The sequence below is a fragment of the Blennius ocellaris genome (genome assembly GCF_963422515.1).
Source record: "Blennius ocellaris genome assembly, chromosome: 24".
Classification (NCBI taxonomy): Eukaryota; Metazoa; Chordata; class Actinopteri; order Blenniiformes; family Blenniidae; genus Blennius; species Blennius ocellaris.
The window spans coordinates 4877215-4890722 of record NC_137673.1 but is presented as its reverse complement, the minus strand read 5'-3'; the positions used below and the strand labels follow the sequence as shown (position 1 = coordinate 4890722).

The 13508-nt window shown below is 45.7% G+C and overlaps 1 protein-coding gene across 4 annotated transcripts; it reads left to right on the top strand.

Annotated features, from left to right (window-relative positions):
- The first annotated feature begins 127 nt into the window (after window positions 1–127).
- Window positions 128–13431, top strand: LOC308147659 (myc box-dependent-interacting protein 1-like). Of its 4 annotated transcripts, XM_080519946.1 has the most exons (16): window positions 128–491; window positions 4722–4802; window positions 4910–4964; window positions 5560–5654; window positions 6457–6552; window positions 6666–6773; window positions 7515–7607; window positions 8294–8379; window positions 8470–8545; window positions 8629–8684; window positions 8764–8808; window positions 9566–9608; window positions 10197–10331; window positions 11906–11959; window positions 12107–12208; window positions 12303–13431. In XM_080519946.1, the coding sequence occupies exons 1-16, from the start codon at window positions 411–413 to the stop codon at window positions 12402–12404; spliced, it is 1308 nt and encodes a 435-aa protein (XP_080376072.1). In that variant the 5' UTR covers window positions 128–410; the 3' UTR covers window positions 12405–13431. The 4 variants fall into 4 exon arrangements, with proteins under 4 accessions (XP_080376072.1, XP_080376069.1, XP_080376071.1 ...); XM_080519943.1 differs by lacking the exons at window positions 7515–7607; window positions 10197–10331; XM_080519945.1 differs by lacking the exons at window positions 7515–7607; window positions 8764–8808; window positions 10197–10331.
- The last annotated feature ends 77 nt before the right edge of the window (window positions 13432–13508 follow it).

Genomic DNA, 13508 nt, shown 5'->3' with positions numbered 1-13508 from the left:
AGAGTGTGTGTGAAGACGGCCACACACCAGTTGCATACATGCAACAGTTGTCGGCTAATAATAACAATCTGCGGCGCCTTTAAGAGGGCGAGCGAGCATGAAATGTAATATCTCTCCATATCTGACTCAGGTCTCCATCAATTAACAGTGGCAGTCGGGAACGGGACTCGTATCTGCTCCGTTCTCCAAACTGCACCTGCTCTTTGTTGAGGCTCCTTCTGCCACACACAAGCCGGATTAAATTACGCGTTGCACCTTTAAGAAGCTGTCGCCGGGATTAGAGTTACGCACAGCGAGCCAAGTCTCCCTGTGGAGGGCTTTTACGCACCGAGGACGACTCTTCCCCCCTGCGGCTCCTCTCCTCCTCCTCCTCCTCCTCCTCCTCCACAGGTCCTGACTCCACAGTGGCCATGGCCGAGATAGGGAAAGGGGTGACCGCCGGGAAACTGGCCATCAACGTCCAGAAGAGGCTCACCAGGGCACAGGAGAAGGTAAGGCCGGGCCCCGGCAACTTTTCATTCAAGCCGCGGGACACGGTGTCCTCCGCTGAAACTGGATCCCTCAACTTTGTACCTTCAAATAGCAAGAGTGCAGCCGGAGATGAGTGTCCGGGGGGACTGGGACAGATGGAGGGAACCTGACCTCACTGTCTTCGTGGCCTCGAACCGTCTGGACTCACGTTTGACGCTTGAGAAAAACAAATCAGCTGGACCTCGTCTGTCACAGGCTGCGGGTTTACAAGACGGGAGCTTCGGACAAGGTCCCTTTCCTCCCAGAAGGTTGTTCCCTGTTAATTTCCAGAATATGGAAACACTTTCAGAGGACGGCAGCTGGACACTTGTTGGCGCTTCGTCCATTAGAGTCGCTTTCTTGTTTCAGATCTCATAGAAAACAGTGAAAACATCTTCAATGCACTTCAATATTGAGTTTACCACACATTTATCCAGTTACAGTGGTGTTCCATGAGAATAACCGAGGAACTCCACTTTTTACCGTCATATATAATAAAATATGTTGTATATATATTCATATCAACGTTCTTTGATGGGCTCGATGGGAGAAAAAGCTTGATTTCAGTACAGTTATGCATTGAAGTTGACCAAAAGGACTCCCAAGTTCTTCAATAAGGATGAAAACCCAAAGGTTTTATGTATTTTTGAATCGGATTTGTCCACTTTTATGTAGATGTGTTAAACATCTAGTATTGTGGCCCTAAATGTGATTTTACTCTAATAACTGTGATATTCAGTGTGTTAAGTGACAGATTTTAATAGGAAAACTCCTCCTAAATGGATAAAATGTGATCTACCACATTGGTTCCCAGTGACCTTTGATATTTTTTCTTAATTACAGTGAAGATTTATTAGTTTCTTGCCCTCCAATCCCAGTAAATATTCACACAGGAAGGATACTTCAGTGATACGCTGTCGTGACACCGTGGAATCGGCGAGTCCTGTTTCTGAAACTGACGGCCTTCATTAAGCCGTGAATCCTCACACCGAGTTAGCATTATTTTGAGATTAAACCAAAGTAAATCTCCCTGAAAGTGACCAAATGAGACCCGATCAACGGCACATTGGGCTCCGAGTTATTATTGTCCGTCCTAATCACTGCTGTTTCTTAAGCCTGTGGAGGTTTTACCCTCTAATCACCTCAGTGCCACGCCGTCACAGCCGTTTCCCTTTTCAACCACTTATTCTTCTTATTGAACGTCCGGGCAGAGACGTGACGGAGGGCTGCCTCCAGCGTTTGTTTGGCTTTTAGTGAAGGCGTGACGGCCTTATGGTGTGTTTCACTTTTGAATAACAGCAGCAGCAGCTGTGGCGTGAAAGAGCAGCCACGTTCCTCCCGTCTTAACATGGGAGCTGATTTAGAAACGGCGCGTTGTGGAATCTGGAGCGAAGCCAGATATGCATCTCCACCTTTACAAGAAACGGGAGGAGGTGAGGGGTCAGCGTTACAAACAAATCAGATTTCAGGTAACAAACCAGATAAGAGACGGGAGAATAAAAAATGTTTGAGTTATTGAGACTGAATTCATCCAATATTCAAAGATATTCATGTGAAATGACTCAACCACTGTTTTCGAGAGTTTCTGGGAGATTAATTCTCAATTCTGCTCTATTTTCTATAGCTTCTTAACATTTTATAAACTATTTGTTGCACATTTAATATTACATTTACCATTTAAGTGAGTAAGCTTTATTTATATTGCACATTTCCCAGATAGAGATCACAAGGTGCTTTACAGCACTAAAAACACAAAAATAAACAATATCAGTAAAAATACAGAGCAATTAAAACTAATGTTTTAATGTTAATTTTACAGATTAAATGTAAATATTAGCTTTCTGAGGATATTTCCAGTTGATGGATAAGAAACTTGAGCTTATAAGATGTAAGGATTAAAAAATATGACAATAGAGTGAATAGATTGATTTGAAATGACAAACAGAAGGAGAAAGATCTCAGAATGTAAAATACTACGAGGCCTTGAGCGTCTTAGAATTGTGGTTTGTGCAGCGAATTGAAGGCGTCATGAGGATTTGATCTGCAGAACTTTAACGAAGGAACTGAGAGAGTTTGTGAGGCGAGTCGCTGAGTTGGAGAGCGAAGAGGAAGGTCAGAGTGTCGACTTCCCTCGGGAGGAAGAGGAGGAGGAAGAGGAGGGAGTTGGCTTCAGCTGTCTGTCTGCTGCGTCATTAGAATGTCTGTCTCCAGTTCAGATGAGTTACGATGTGTAATCACAGTATAATTCCACTTGCTTTCTTCCTGGTCGTGTTTTCAGAGAGCGCAGGATTTTGGGACTCGACTTCATTATCGCCTCATCTTGAGGTGAAGATTTGTTTGGGACCTGCTGACACGCCTCTCCCTCCCGGTTGCCATAGCGATGTAATCTCATCCAGTCAGCTGTGCTGCAGACGAGCATGCTGGGAAGATTCCCAGCAGTTGATGGAGCAGAAGGAGGTGGAGGTGGAGTCGCCGGCCTCCAGGAAGCAGCCGGAGGCTCGGCGGGACGCCGCGGCAGGAAGCAGCACCTGGTGGAGGGTCAAACTCTCCAGATGTTCAACCTTCTCCCTTCTCATCCAAACATCACAGTTGGTCTGATGCTGCTGCTGCGCTGAGAAAGTCCGTCAGTGGTTTCTGGACGTGAAAATGTGGAACACCGCCCGGCGTTTCACTCCAAACTCCTCAGGGCTTGAACACCTGTTGAGGGTTCCCAGCATGCCTCGCTGCAGTGGGTGGGGCTCGTTGAGGGTGCGTCTATCTTTAGCGCCCCCCCCCTCCTCCTCATCATCATCACTCTTAATACCCCACAAACCTCCAGTGTGTGAGCCCTGGGTTTATTTCTGTGGGTTGAAACTGGACACCGACGCTGGAGACTTAATTCATGTTTCCACACGACCAGAGTCTCCTGAACTCCTCTTTCTCTCCTGCTGCACAATCACCTCCACCTTCTTGGTGCAGATTTATTGCGTGTTGAAAGCGTGACGTGTTTGGATGAGAGGGGGGGCGTTTAAAGCGCCTCAGCGGCGGCGTGGAAGTCCCCTCTGTCCTGTTGACGGCGGTTTGTGTGTCCATCACGGGATTAGGGCGGCAGGTGGTGGAGGTGCTCCGTCCATGTGTCTGCAGTCAGTCATCTGATCAGATTAGCTGCTGACCTTCCTCCACAAACAGTAACAAAAGAAATATGTGGACACCTCCTCTTTTTTTTCTTTAATTTCTTTACTGCCTCCTCCTTATAGAATGTGCTGACACATAGAAAGGCACATTTATTGTTTCACTAAAAACAAATTCATAGAGTAAAATATGTGTGTGGCTTTCTCAATGTAGAGCAATGATCTATATCACTTTACGTCTTTCTTTGGGTCAAAGGCCTTGACCTTTGACCTCCACATACCAACATAATCCTTATTAAGAAAAGGCAGGCACTGAGGCGAACTCGCTGTCGGAGGCGTTGGACGTGTTTCTGGTGACATCGCAGACATAAATCAGATCGTTCTGTGCTCTTTGCCCTCGTCGAGGGTCTGAACTGAACCAAAACCAAAGCAGCTGATTTCATTTAGTGACTTTATAAACTGTCCATTTCACAGCTGGTTGATCAAAGTTTGCAATATATTCCTCATATAGTTGTGACTTTTCATTCTGGCTGTTGTAATTTCTGCCTAGTTTATCATTCCTTTGCATTTTCTGCAGATATATTTCTCTTTTTATGTGTCAGATTTTATTAGTTCCTTAATCTTTCACGGCATTCTGCTGTTCTCTGGAGGATCGTCTGCTCATATCAGTTTGGTCTAATGGAGCTATCCTGCACCAAGTCATGCTGGTTTTGCTTTAGTTTCAATGATTTTAGCATCACAACAACATTATTTACTCTAGTATTTCATATATTTGTGTTGATTTGTGGGTATTTTCATCTTATTTGGGAGTTATTATGCATGGTGGATTGATTGAAGCCTCTTTTCAGACCATGTAATGATGCAGCCACGTCTGAAACACTGTTCCTTACTTCAACATGAGCATTAAACCCATTTCTGCCAGGACTCGTCCAGACTCACAGCTGCTGTGAAGCGCAGACGTAGCAGAGAGGCACACGGTTCAGCCTGAAAATAGACGAATACGTGCCTCCGGTTATAGATCTGAACAAAAGCAGCGCTGCTGAAATGAAGGGAGAGTTGAACAGACAGAAGAAGTGACGGTGCGTCTCGTCTTCTTCGCAGGTCTTGCAGAAGCTCGGCAAAGCAGACGAGACCCGAGATGTCGCCTTCGAGGAGATGGTGTCCAAGTTCAACAAGCAGATGGTCGGCAGGAAGTTTCCCCACCTTCACAAGCAGATTTTCATCGCAGATTTACAAAGACAGTTGAATATTGGAGCAGTTTGATGCTGACGTGAGTCGTTTTGTTTCAGGTAGAAGGCACCAAACTGCAAAAAGACCTGAAAGCTTACCAGGCGGCAGTGAAAAGTAAGTGTTTGTGTTCGTCGTGTTAACGTCAGCAGGCTGCAACGTGACGCTGCATTACAATGTATGAGGCAGATAATCTTACTGAGGCATGAGAACCGACCTGCAAGAGACATAAAACTACAACAAACGGATTGAAAAGGCCCTGGAAGTCATGCAAAACAATCCCAACCTACTGATGTAACTTCAGCTCAAGTTGATATGAGATTTTAGACGTGCAGATAAAGTGTCAGCAAGAGAGTATACAAGAGTTAGTTTTTAAATTGTAGTTTAATTTCTAGTAACTAAGAAGGAAACTGATGAAGGGATGCAAATTTAGCACAAAAAAATTAAATGCACAATCGTGAGATGGAGAAAAGCAACATATCCGACTATTCCGATTTATCCAAATAAGGATTGCAAGCGGCTCAGTGCACCGTAAATATCTGGTCAGTCCATCATCCATCATATTCACTGCAAAGCCTCACAAGCCTGCAATGAAACCGGACATTTTCCTTTTGCCAGGACGAAGCATTAAACATCGTTGAACCTCGACAAAAAAAAAAAATGCAAAAGAGTGTGTGGTAATTGTGTTTATGTCGGTGTGTTTGAATTGAAGCGATGCACGAGGCGTCGCGGCGGCTGCAGGACTGCCTCGCCGACATGTACGAGCCCGACTGGTTCGGCAAGGAGGAAATGGACACGCTGGCCGAGGTGAAACGCCGCCGCCGAGCTCTGCTTTGATTTCTCGCTGCTCTTCTCCTCCTTCAGCTCATCTTTTCCCGCCTGCTAACAAACTTTCTCTTTCCTGACTGCATGCGTCTGTCCTTCACCCTGAAGGAGATGATAGAGAAGGAGATGGACAATAACTTGGAGGTAAAAGGACAGGGAGCGTCCAGCTTGTCCCACAGGCGCCGTCAGACGGAGGAAACCGGTGACGTCCAGGTCGCAATCAAACTGAACTGTAAGCCAGACAAAGTCAGCTTGTTGGTGTGGCGTCCTGGCCTCCGTCACTGTGACTGTGGGACACGCTGGTGCAGCTCTGGAGGACAGGAAGTAGACCTGCTATGTTAATTCTAGAGCAGATACCTGAGGACGGGTCAGATCGTCCACATGGGCTGTGTAGAAAGTCCAAAAATCAACTTAATGCATCTGAAGCAAACGTCCTCTTCCATCTTTCATGTGTCACGACCAATAATGGAATCAAGTTATATGTAATAAAGCCCATATTGTAATAACTGCAGCCAGGAGTGTAATAACACATGATGAGAGCTGCTTTTCTTGGAAATGAAGTTTGTTTATCACAGATTCTACTTCTACTGTTTAATTCCACTTCATTACATTCCCAACGGCCACAATTATTATTAATTGTTTCAACCCCCCCAAAAAATGTCGCGACTGTAAAGAAAGACAAAGAGAGACATGAGCCTAAGAAAAGACGAGGAGGTAGACGGAGGACAAACGATCTGTGACGAGCCCCTTGAAGCTTTTCTGACACTGATGTGTCGTCCTCCAGGACACGGACACTCTGTGGTTGGACTACCACCAGAACATCACCGACAAATCTCTGCTGTCCGTCGACACGTACCTGAATCAGTTCCCCGACATCAAGGTGTGTGTGTGTGTGTGAGAGAGAGAAGCATTTCCTCACACTGGAGTTTTTGTAGTTTGCTGCAGTCGGGTGATTCTCGGCTCGTCTAACAGAAGTGAGCGTCTGTCCTGCAGGCTCGCATCGCCAAGCGCGACAGGAAGATGGTGGACTTCGACAGCGCCCGGCATCACTTCGGCTCCTTACAGAAAGGAAAGAAGAAAGACGAGGCCAAGATCGCCAAGGTAAACAGCTGTGTGTGTGTGTGTGTGTGTGTGTGTTCTATAATTAATAAACATCAGGTCAACTTTATATTCACTGATGAAACAAAACCTCAGTAACAAATAACAAATCTACAGAATTAAAGATCTGGAGTCACACCTATACTCTCACATTTCCCTCCGACTAATAAAACCAGAACCTGGATGCACGTGTGACTCGGACTCCCAGAACTCACTTATGACACATTCACACTAAATGTTTGGCCCCCAGTTCCACGTCAGTCTTGACGGGTAGAACACGCACCGTCGTCAATAAATGTCTACTTTTTCATAAGTCGTCTCTTGTACTTTGCTTTTATATGCTTGAAATCTCTAAACGTGGAAATAAAAGGTTTTTTTGAGGGGATTAAATAATGAATCTGTTGTTTTGTTTGGATTTTAGAGCAACTTTCTGTTTGAAAAGCTTTTTTTTAAACTATTTAGAAACTAGATATTGATAGAAGCTGGAAGCGACAGTGGCGGTAACACACACACGTGTGTTTGTGGAGGATTTATGGTGGATGGGAGAGACTGTAGTTCCCCGTGTGGTGGCCCTCGCGGCTCCAGATCGACGGTGATGTGTAGCTAACTAACGTGTTGAATGACCGACTCTCACAGACGTTACCGCTGATTAACATGTCCGTCTTGAATTGTTGTCGTTTGCTCTCCTGTCTTTCTCTGTCCTCTCTTCCGCCTGGTTCCCTCCTGCATGGTGTGTGTGGTTAGCCAGCAGCCCTGTTGGAGATGGCGGCTCCCAGCTGGGCTCAGGGTTTGATATCAGCCCACCAGGTGGCTCAGACTAACCTCTCCTACAACCAGGTGAAACTCTGGTTCATCATTGACACCCCCCCCCCCCCCCCACTCCTCCTCTTCTTCACCCCCCCTCCCCCCTCCTCCTCCTCCTCCTCCTCTTCTTCACACATCCCTCCTGCACATTTTCCCACATGATCAGCTCTGAGACGTGATGCTTCACAAACATGTTGTTTTTCAGTTATTCGTGACTTTTCTTCATTGGAATTGTGGGTAACTTACACTACCTATTACTTTATATTACTTAAAAACACAGCAGAGACTGTGATCATGATAAAAAAAAAAAAAAAATGGGTTAAACTGTGTTCTGCACACTGTGAGGCATCGTTCTTCTTTTTAATGTGGGTCCAGTTTGCTTCTTGTGCTTTTTTTTAACCATTTTAATAAGATACGCTTTGCCTATTCCTTAATACAAGATCTTTAAAGAAGGATTTGGACCCATCAGAGATATCTGAAGAAGAACCTTGACCTCCAATGAGAACAGAAAAATCATCCATACAATTACAGTTCACTCCACTGCTGATCATGTCTGCAGGGCCTCGTTATCTCATTTGATCAAATCTGCTGTTTAAGTCTGCTGGTTGAGTCTCTTGTCCCTGTAGCTCCTGAATGAGACCCTCCATGTTTGGTTTGCACACAGTCGCCAGTCGGTGTTGCCGACGCACACACGTGCGGATGCTCTGTGTGTTTTGCAGGCGGAGGAGGAGCTGGGCCGAGCTCAGAGGATTTTCGAGGAGCTGAACGTGGAGCTGCAAGATGAGCTTCCGGTCCTGTGGGACAGGTGAGTGGCCGGCCGGCGTCTCCTGCAGCGTCCGCGCTGGCGGCGGAGACCCAAATGCTTGACGGTGTGCGTGTTCTCCCCCCCGTGCAGTCGTGTCGGCGTCTATGTTAACGCATTCCAGAGCCTGGCAGGTCATCAGGAAAAGTTCCACAGAGAAATGGGCAAGGTGAGCCGAAACCTTTCCACCGTCATCGGGTCGGACTGGTGAGTCGGTCCGTGACCTTTTCTCCGCTCTGTGAATCTCCGCAGCTCAGCCAGAACCTCAACGACATCATGACCAAACTGGAAGAGCAGAAGGAGCTCAAGTAAGTTCAGAGAGATGCTGTTAGAGCGTAGAGGTGTGTCACTGTGTGGAGGAAATGAGAGATGTTCCTCCTGCTGCAGAAAAGATGGAACTTCAGCAGCAACGACCGGCGACGGTGCAAAGAGGTAAAAGCTGCTGCACAGCGAGCTGCAGAGCATGAGAGCGTTTGGTGCCCGATTCATGCTGTTTGACTGAAATCACTGCACGCGTCTGATTCTACCTGTGTACTAACAGACTTAAAATACATCAGACATTTTCTCATGAGGTAAAGATTGTGATCTTTCCTCTGTCAGTCATTTGTAGACAAAACTTACAATTTTGAAAGAAATATATTAGTTTTGTGATTTAAAATATAAAATCAGCCACAATATAATTCACATATACGAGCAGTTTTACTCAATTTTTTATGATTTCTCAGCTTCAGCAGTGTCAATGTGTTTTACACCGTTTGTCTGACAACAACAAAAACAATATGCAGTCATGTAGAAATAGGCTTTTTTCACACGATATAAAAAGAAACTTACTTGCAGCAAAGTTTTAAAGTGTATATAAGGTTAAATTGATCTGAATGCTTTATCGAGAATTATTGTGTGAAGAGTGAAAGTGATTGCATGATTATATATGTGGACCTTCTGTGATGTAATAATATTTCACTGCAGAAGCAGGGTTAATAGATATTTAACCTTTCGCATGAAATTACACAATTCATAAGGTTTGTGGGCTGAATGAGTAACAATTTTTAGCTCAGAGGGATTAAAATAATTGAATTTCTTTTATTGATTCCTGATAACAAACATCCTTTTTTTCTGTCTCGGTCTGCATGTTTGTTTATGCTCATTGTGTTTAAACCACAATGAAAGCATCTCTTCGCTCTTTTCTCAGTGAGGAGGCCAACCACAGCGATTCAGCCAGCTCAGCACCAAAGGTAAATAACAAACAAACAACATGGCATTAAGGCCCCAGCAGCTTTGTGTCACCATGCATGTTAAGAAGGATTTTACAAACGGCATCCATCGACTCCCCACGTCATGTTTTACTAATAAATGTAGTGATTGAACTTCTTCATGTCATCTGAGAATAACGAGCCGAGTTCACAGCATGACATCATGTGACCTCCTCTCTGCATGCGCCTGCGTGTCCCGTGGTCTTTCTTTCTTTAACCCAGTGCTTCTCAAATGGTGGGGCGAGCCCCCCTGGGGGGGCGTGGTGGGGTGTCGGGGGGCGTGAGGCAGGCGCAACTTTCAGTATTAGTGTCTTTATTCATGCTTGAACGATAAAAAAAAGGGCCTCCAGCTCATTTTATTAATTTATTTTGATAATCAGGCGATTGTATGCAGAATGCTGGTGCCAGCAACTCATGCCGTGGTTTATACAGATAAATAAATAAATATTATCAGGTTCTCAATGGTAGTACAATTCGGGGGGGGGGGGGCTGAAAATGTTTTTGTCCTCTAGGGGGGGCATGACAGAAAATAATTGAGAACCACTGCTTTAACCTCTCCTGGCGGTGCCGAGGCCCGGGCCTCCACCCAGCCGGCCTCCACCCAGACTGACGCCGTCACCAGACCAGAGGCAGCAGCAGCAGCAGCAGCCGGCGTTGGAGGACGAGGCTGCGGAACCCGACGCAAACGCCACTACTACGCCACAGGTCAGACTGACGGCGGCAGTCTGCATGACGGCAGCTGCAAGACCGCTGATGTTGAGGTCACTTAACGTGAAGAAGGACCACTGTCAGTTAAATGTGTGTGTGTGTGTGTGTGTGTGTGTGTGTGTGTGTGTGTGTGTGTGTGTGTGTGTGTGTGTGTGTGTGTGTGTGTGTGTGTGTGTGTGTGTGTGTGTGTGTGTGTGTGTGTGTGTGTGTGTGTGTGTGTGTGTGTGTGTGTGTGGCAGCGTGAGCCCTGCTCAGGGGTGAACCTGCTGGACTGGGATGTTGACATATTGCAGCCCGTTGTATTTCCAGCTCCCAAGGTGCGTGCAGTTTGTAAAAGTGGAAGATGTGTGGAGCTGAAGGGTCAAACACTGTTTACATGCAGGTTCATGAAACTTGTTTTTTTTTTTTTTAAATCAGTTTAAATCTAAACTGCAGGGTTTCATCTTGAAGTTCCATCTGATGACAGTGAGATGAAGATGACTTTGTAAGAGTTCAATTTACACGGGAAACTGTCGTTCAGTCAGCGTTCAAATCAAACTTCTGACTGCATGTAAATGTGTGTGTGTGTGTGTGTGTTTGTTTGTGTTTATTGCATGGATTGATGCATGTTTGTTTTCTTAGTCAGCATGTGAATGTTGATAACTACATCAGATTCTTTGAGGACTTTCATCGGTGGTAATTTCAGGTTTGTTGTGTTTTAGATCCAGATCAGCAACAAATTTCAACACGTTTGATTTTAGAAATGTCCTGTTGTCAGGTCCTGTTCAGGTAAACTGCAGAACGTCTAAAGTCTCTGTCTTGTTCCTCACTGCTTCTCGCAAGGCGCCGTCATGGGACTCATGGGTAAGAGAGTTCATCTGTCTCAGATCCTCTTTGGAGCAAAATGGATTTTTCCCTCTTGGGGAACAGAGTTTCTCTCCTTTCTGTCTTTATTCTGACGTCTTGAAACGGTGAGCTGACCTCGGCTCCTCCTCTCTTGGGTTTGTCGATACCCTGCTCTCCCCTGCGCCTCCTTCCTCACCGAATACTTTCCATCTTCGTGCTCCTCCGTGTTCCACTTTTCCACTTTCCATGACCCAATCCGTGCACCAACACCTCCTCCCGCCTCCACATCCCTGGCGACACGCCGTCACCTTTGACCTTAAAGCAAGACCAGCCCGCAGCAGAGCAGGACCCCGAACCTGACGAGGATCGTTTCCCAGAGGAGGCGCCGGGCGGATGGGATTCCCAGGACGGCTCCGCCCAGCCCAGCTGGGACGACCCGGAGCCCGCTGGAGGGCCGGAGGGCTGGAGCGACGGCGGGGCGTTCCCGGAGCCCAGCTGGGACGACGGCGGTGCCGATGTGGGGCAGGGGGGCTGGGGCCACGACGAGGTAGAGTCGGGTGGAACCGCAGTAGAACGGGAGGTCGTCCAAGACCTAGAAATCCTCGTGTTTCCTTCTGTCTTCCACACTTTTATTCCCGTTTTGTTCTGCGTACATTGTAGTGTTTCCCTCTCAAACTCACTACGTCATCTTTATGTGACATTTCTTTAACATACCTGCAATTTTCTGCACATTTGTTTTGGTGCAGAGTGCGGTAACCAACGGCTCAGATGGCGACCTTCCTCCCGGATTCATCTACAAGGTCAGTCAACTTTTTATACACAAACATGTCATCCATCCAGGCACTTCGGTCATGTGACAGTTATCAGGACAAATCACCTCCAGTGGAGCCAGAAAATCTATCAAATCGTTATCCCATCGTGAGAAGAGGATGTGGGTTCCCTTCCAGGTGAAAGCGATACACGAGTATGCAGCGACTGACGGCGATGAGCTGGAACTCAAGATGGGCGACATTGTGCTGGCTGTGGCCTTCGACAATCCGGATGAGCAGGTTGGTTTCCTCTTGCATTTATCCTCCCTGATACATGGAGCTCAAAATCTCACTCCTGCAACCCGTAAAGCCTGAAACGAACCTGTGTCTGCAGGACGACGGCTGGCTCATGGGTTTCCTGGAGTCCAGCTGGTTGCAGAACAAAGATCTTTCTACCAAAGGTGTCTTCCCCGAGAACTTTACCCAGAAGATTTGAAGGGAAGGTCACGCCCCTCGGAAAAGTCCTCTGAATTGGAATCAGTCATATTTTGATGAAATATCTAATTGCGTCCTAAAATGTATGATTGGATTCTGAAATGTGCACTGACAGACAATGAAGTCTCTCCTGGAACGACTCCAGATGTTTGTTTGTGCAGTTGAAAAAGGTGCCAGTTGCGTCGGTATGCATATCACAATGTGTGTTGAAGTGAAAAGTTGAATTAGTTTTGACCCGGCCTCCTTCTCACTGTGACATCAGTACCGGATGGTTTATCAAAACTGCACATCTGCAATTATTTGGATTTAGTTCTGTTATTTCTGACTAAACAACAAAATTGTGTGTTAATCATATTTTAACGGGATGAAAAAGTCATGGATGCGCTGTGTGAATGTTTTTTGTTGTGTCTTGTCAGTTGTCACGGTTCTTGCATGCAGCATTTAATTTTTCATTTTCATGACAAGTTATGTTTGTGGAGAAATTATGGTTAAGTGAAAAATGCAGGTTTCCCTTAACTGAGCCCCTTAAAATGCCACAAATATACATTGGGTTTCTGTACGTTTTCTGGCTTGTAGGATTACCAAAGGGAACAGTAGTTTTTCATTTATATGATAAGCCATTTTGAGGATGTGACTTGTTGTGTGGCTTCAATTTTCTAACGTTTATTTTATTTCTATCTATTCAGTGATGAATGAAATACTCAACTCCACGAACAAACTCAGCTGATGACTTTATTCTCCCTTCATCTGCTTTTTGTTATCTCTGTCAATGACACGATCGAGTCATGGTTCTCTGCTGACTCCATCTCAAAACCTGTGCAGACACATTTTGAACCCTAACCCTTTGTTCCAGTAGGAATCAGTTTTTACATCCATCTCCAACTACAGTGCAATCGACGAAATGAGTCACGCACAAAATGCAAAAAAGTCCATTTTGCAAATGTATTTTTTGCACTTTGTGGAATAATGTGATAACTGCAACATCACCAATGGATCAAACCAGTATCATTAAAGGTGAATGAAACATCTGGGTCCTGTCAGTGTCATCGTTTTTTTGTTTGTCATGATTATGTGACTGAATTAAGCCAAAAACACATGTGGTGTT

Coding starts and splice junctions, on each gene's coding strand:
- LOC308147659 (XM_080519946.1), top strand. CDS start 411: ATGGCCGAGATAGGGAAAGGGGTGACCGCCGGGAAACTGGCCATCAAC. Junction 492..4,721: donor TCACCAGGGCACAGGAGAAG/GTAAGGCCGGGC, acceptor TCTTCTTCGCAG/GTCTTGCAGAAGCTCGGCAA. Junction 9,609..10,196: donor CAGCCAGCTCAGCACCAAAG/GTAAATAACAAA, acceptor CTGGCGGTGCCG/AGGCCCGGGCCTCCACCCAG.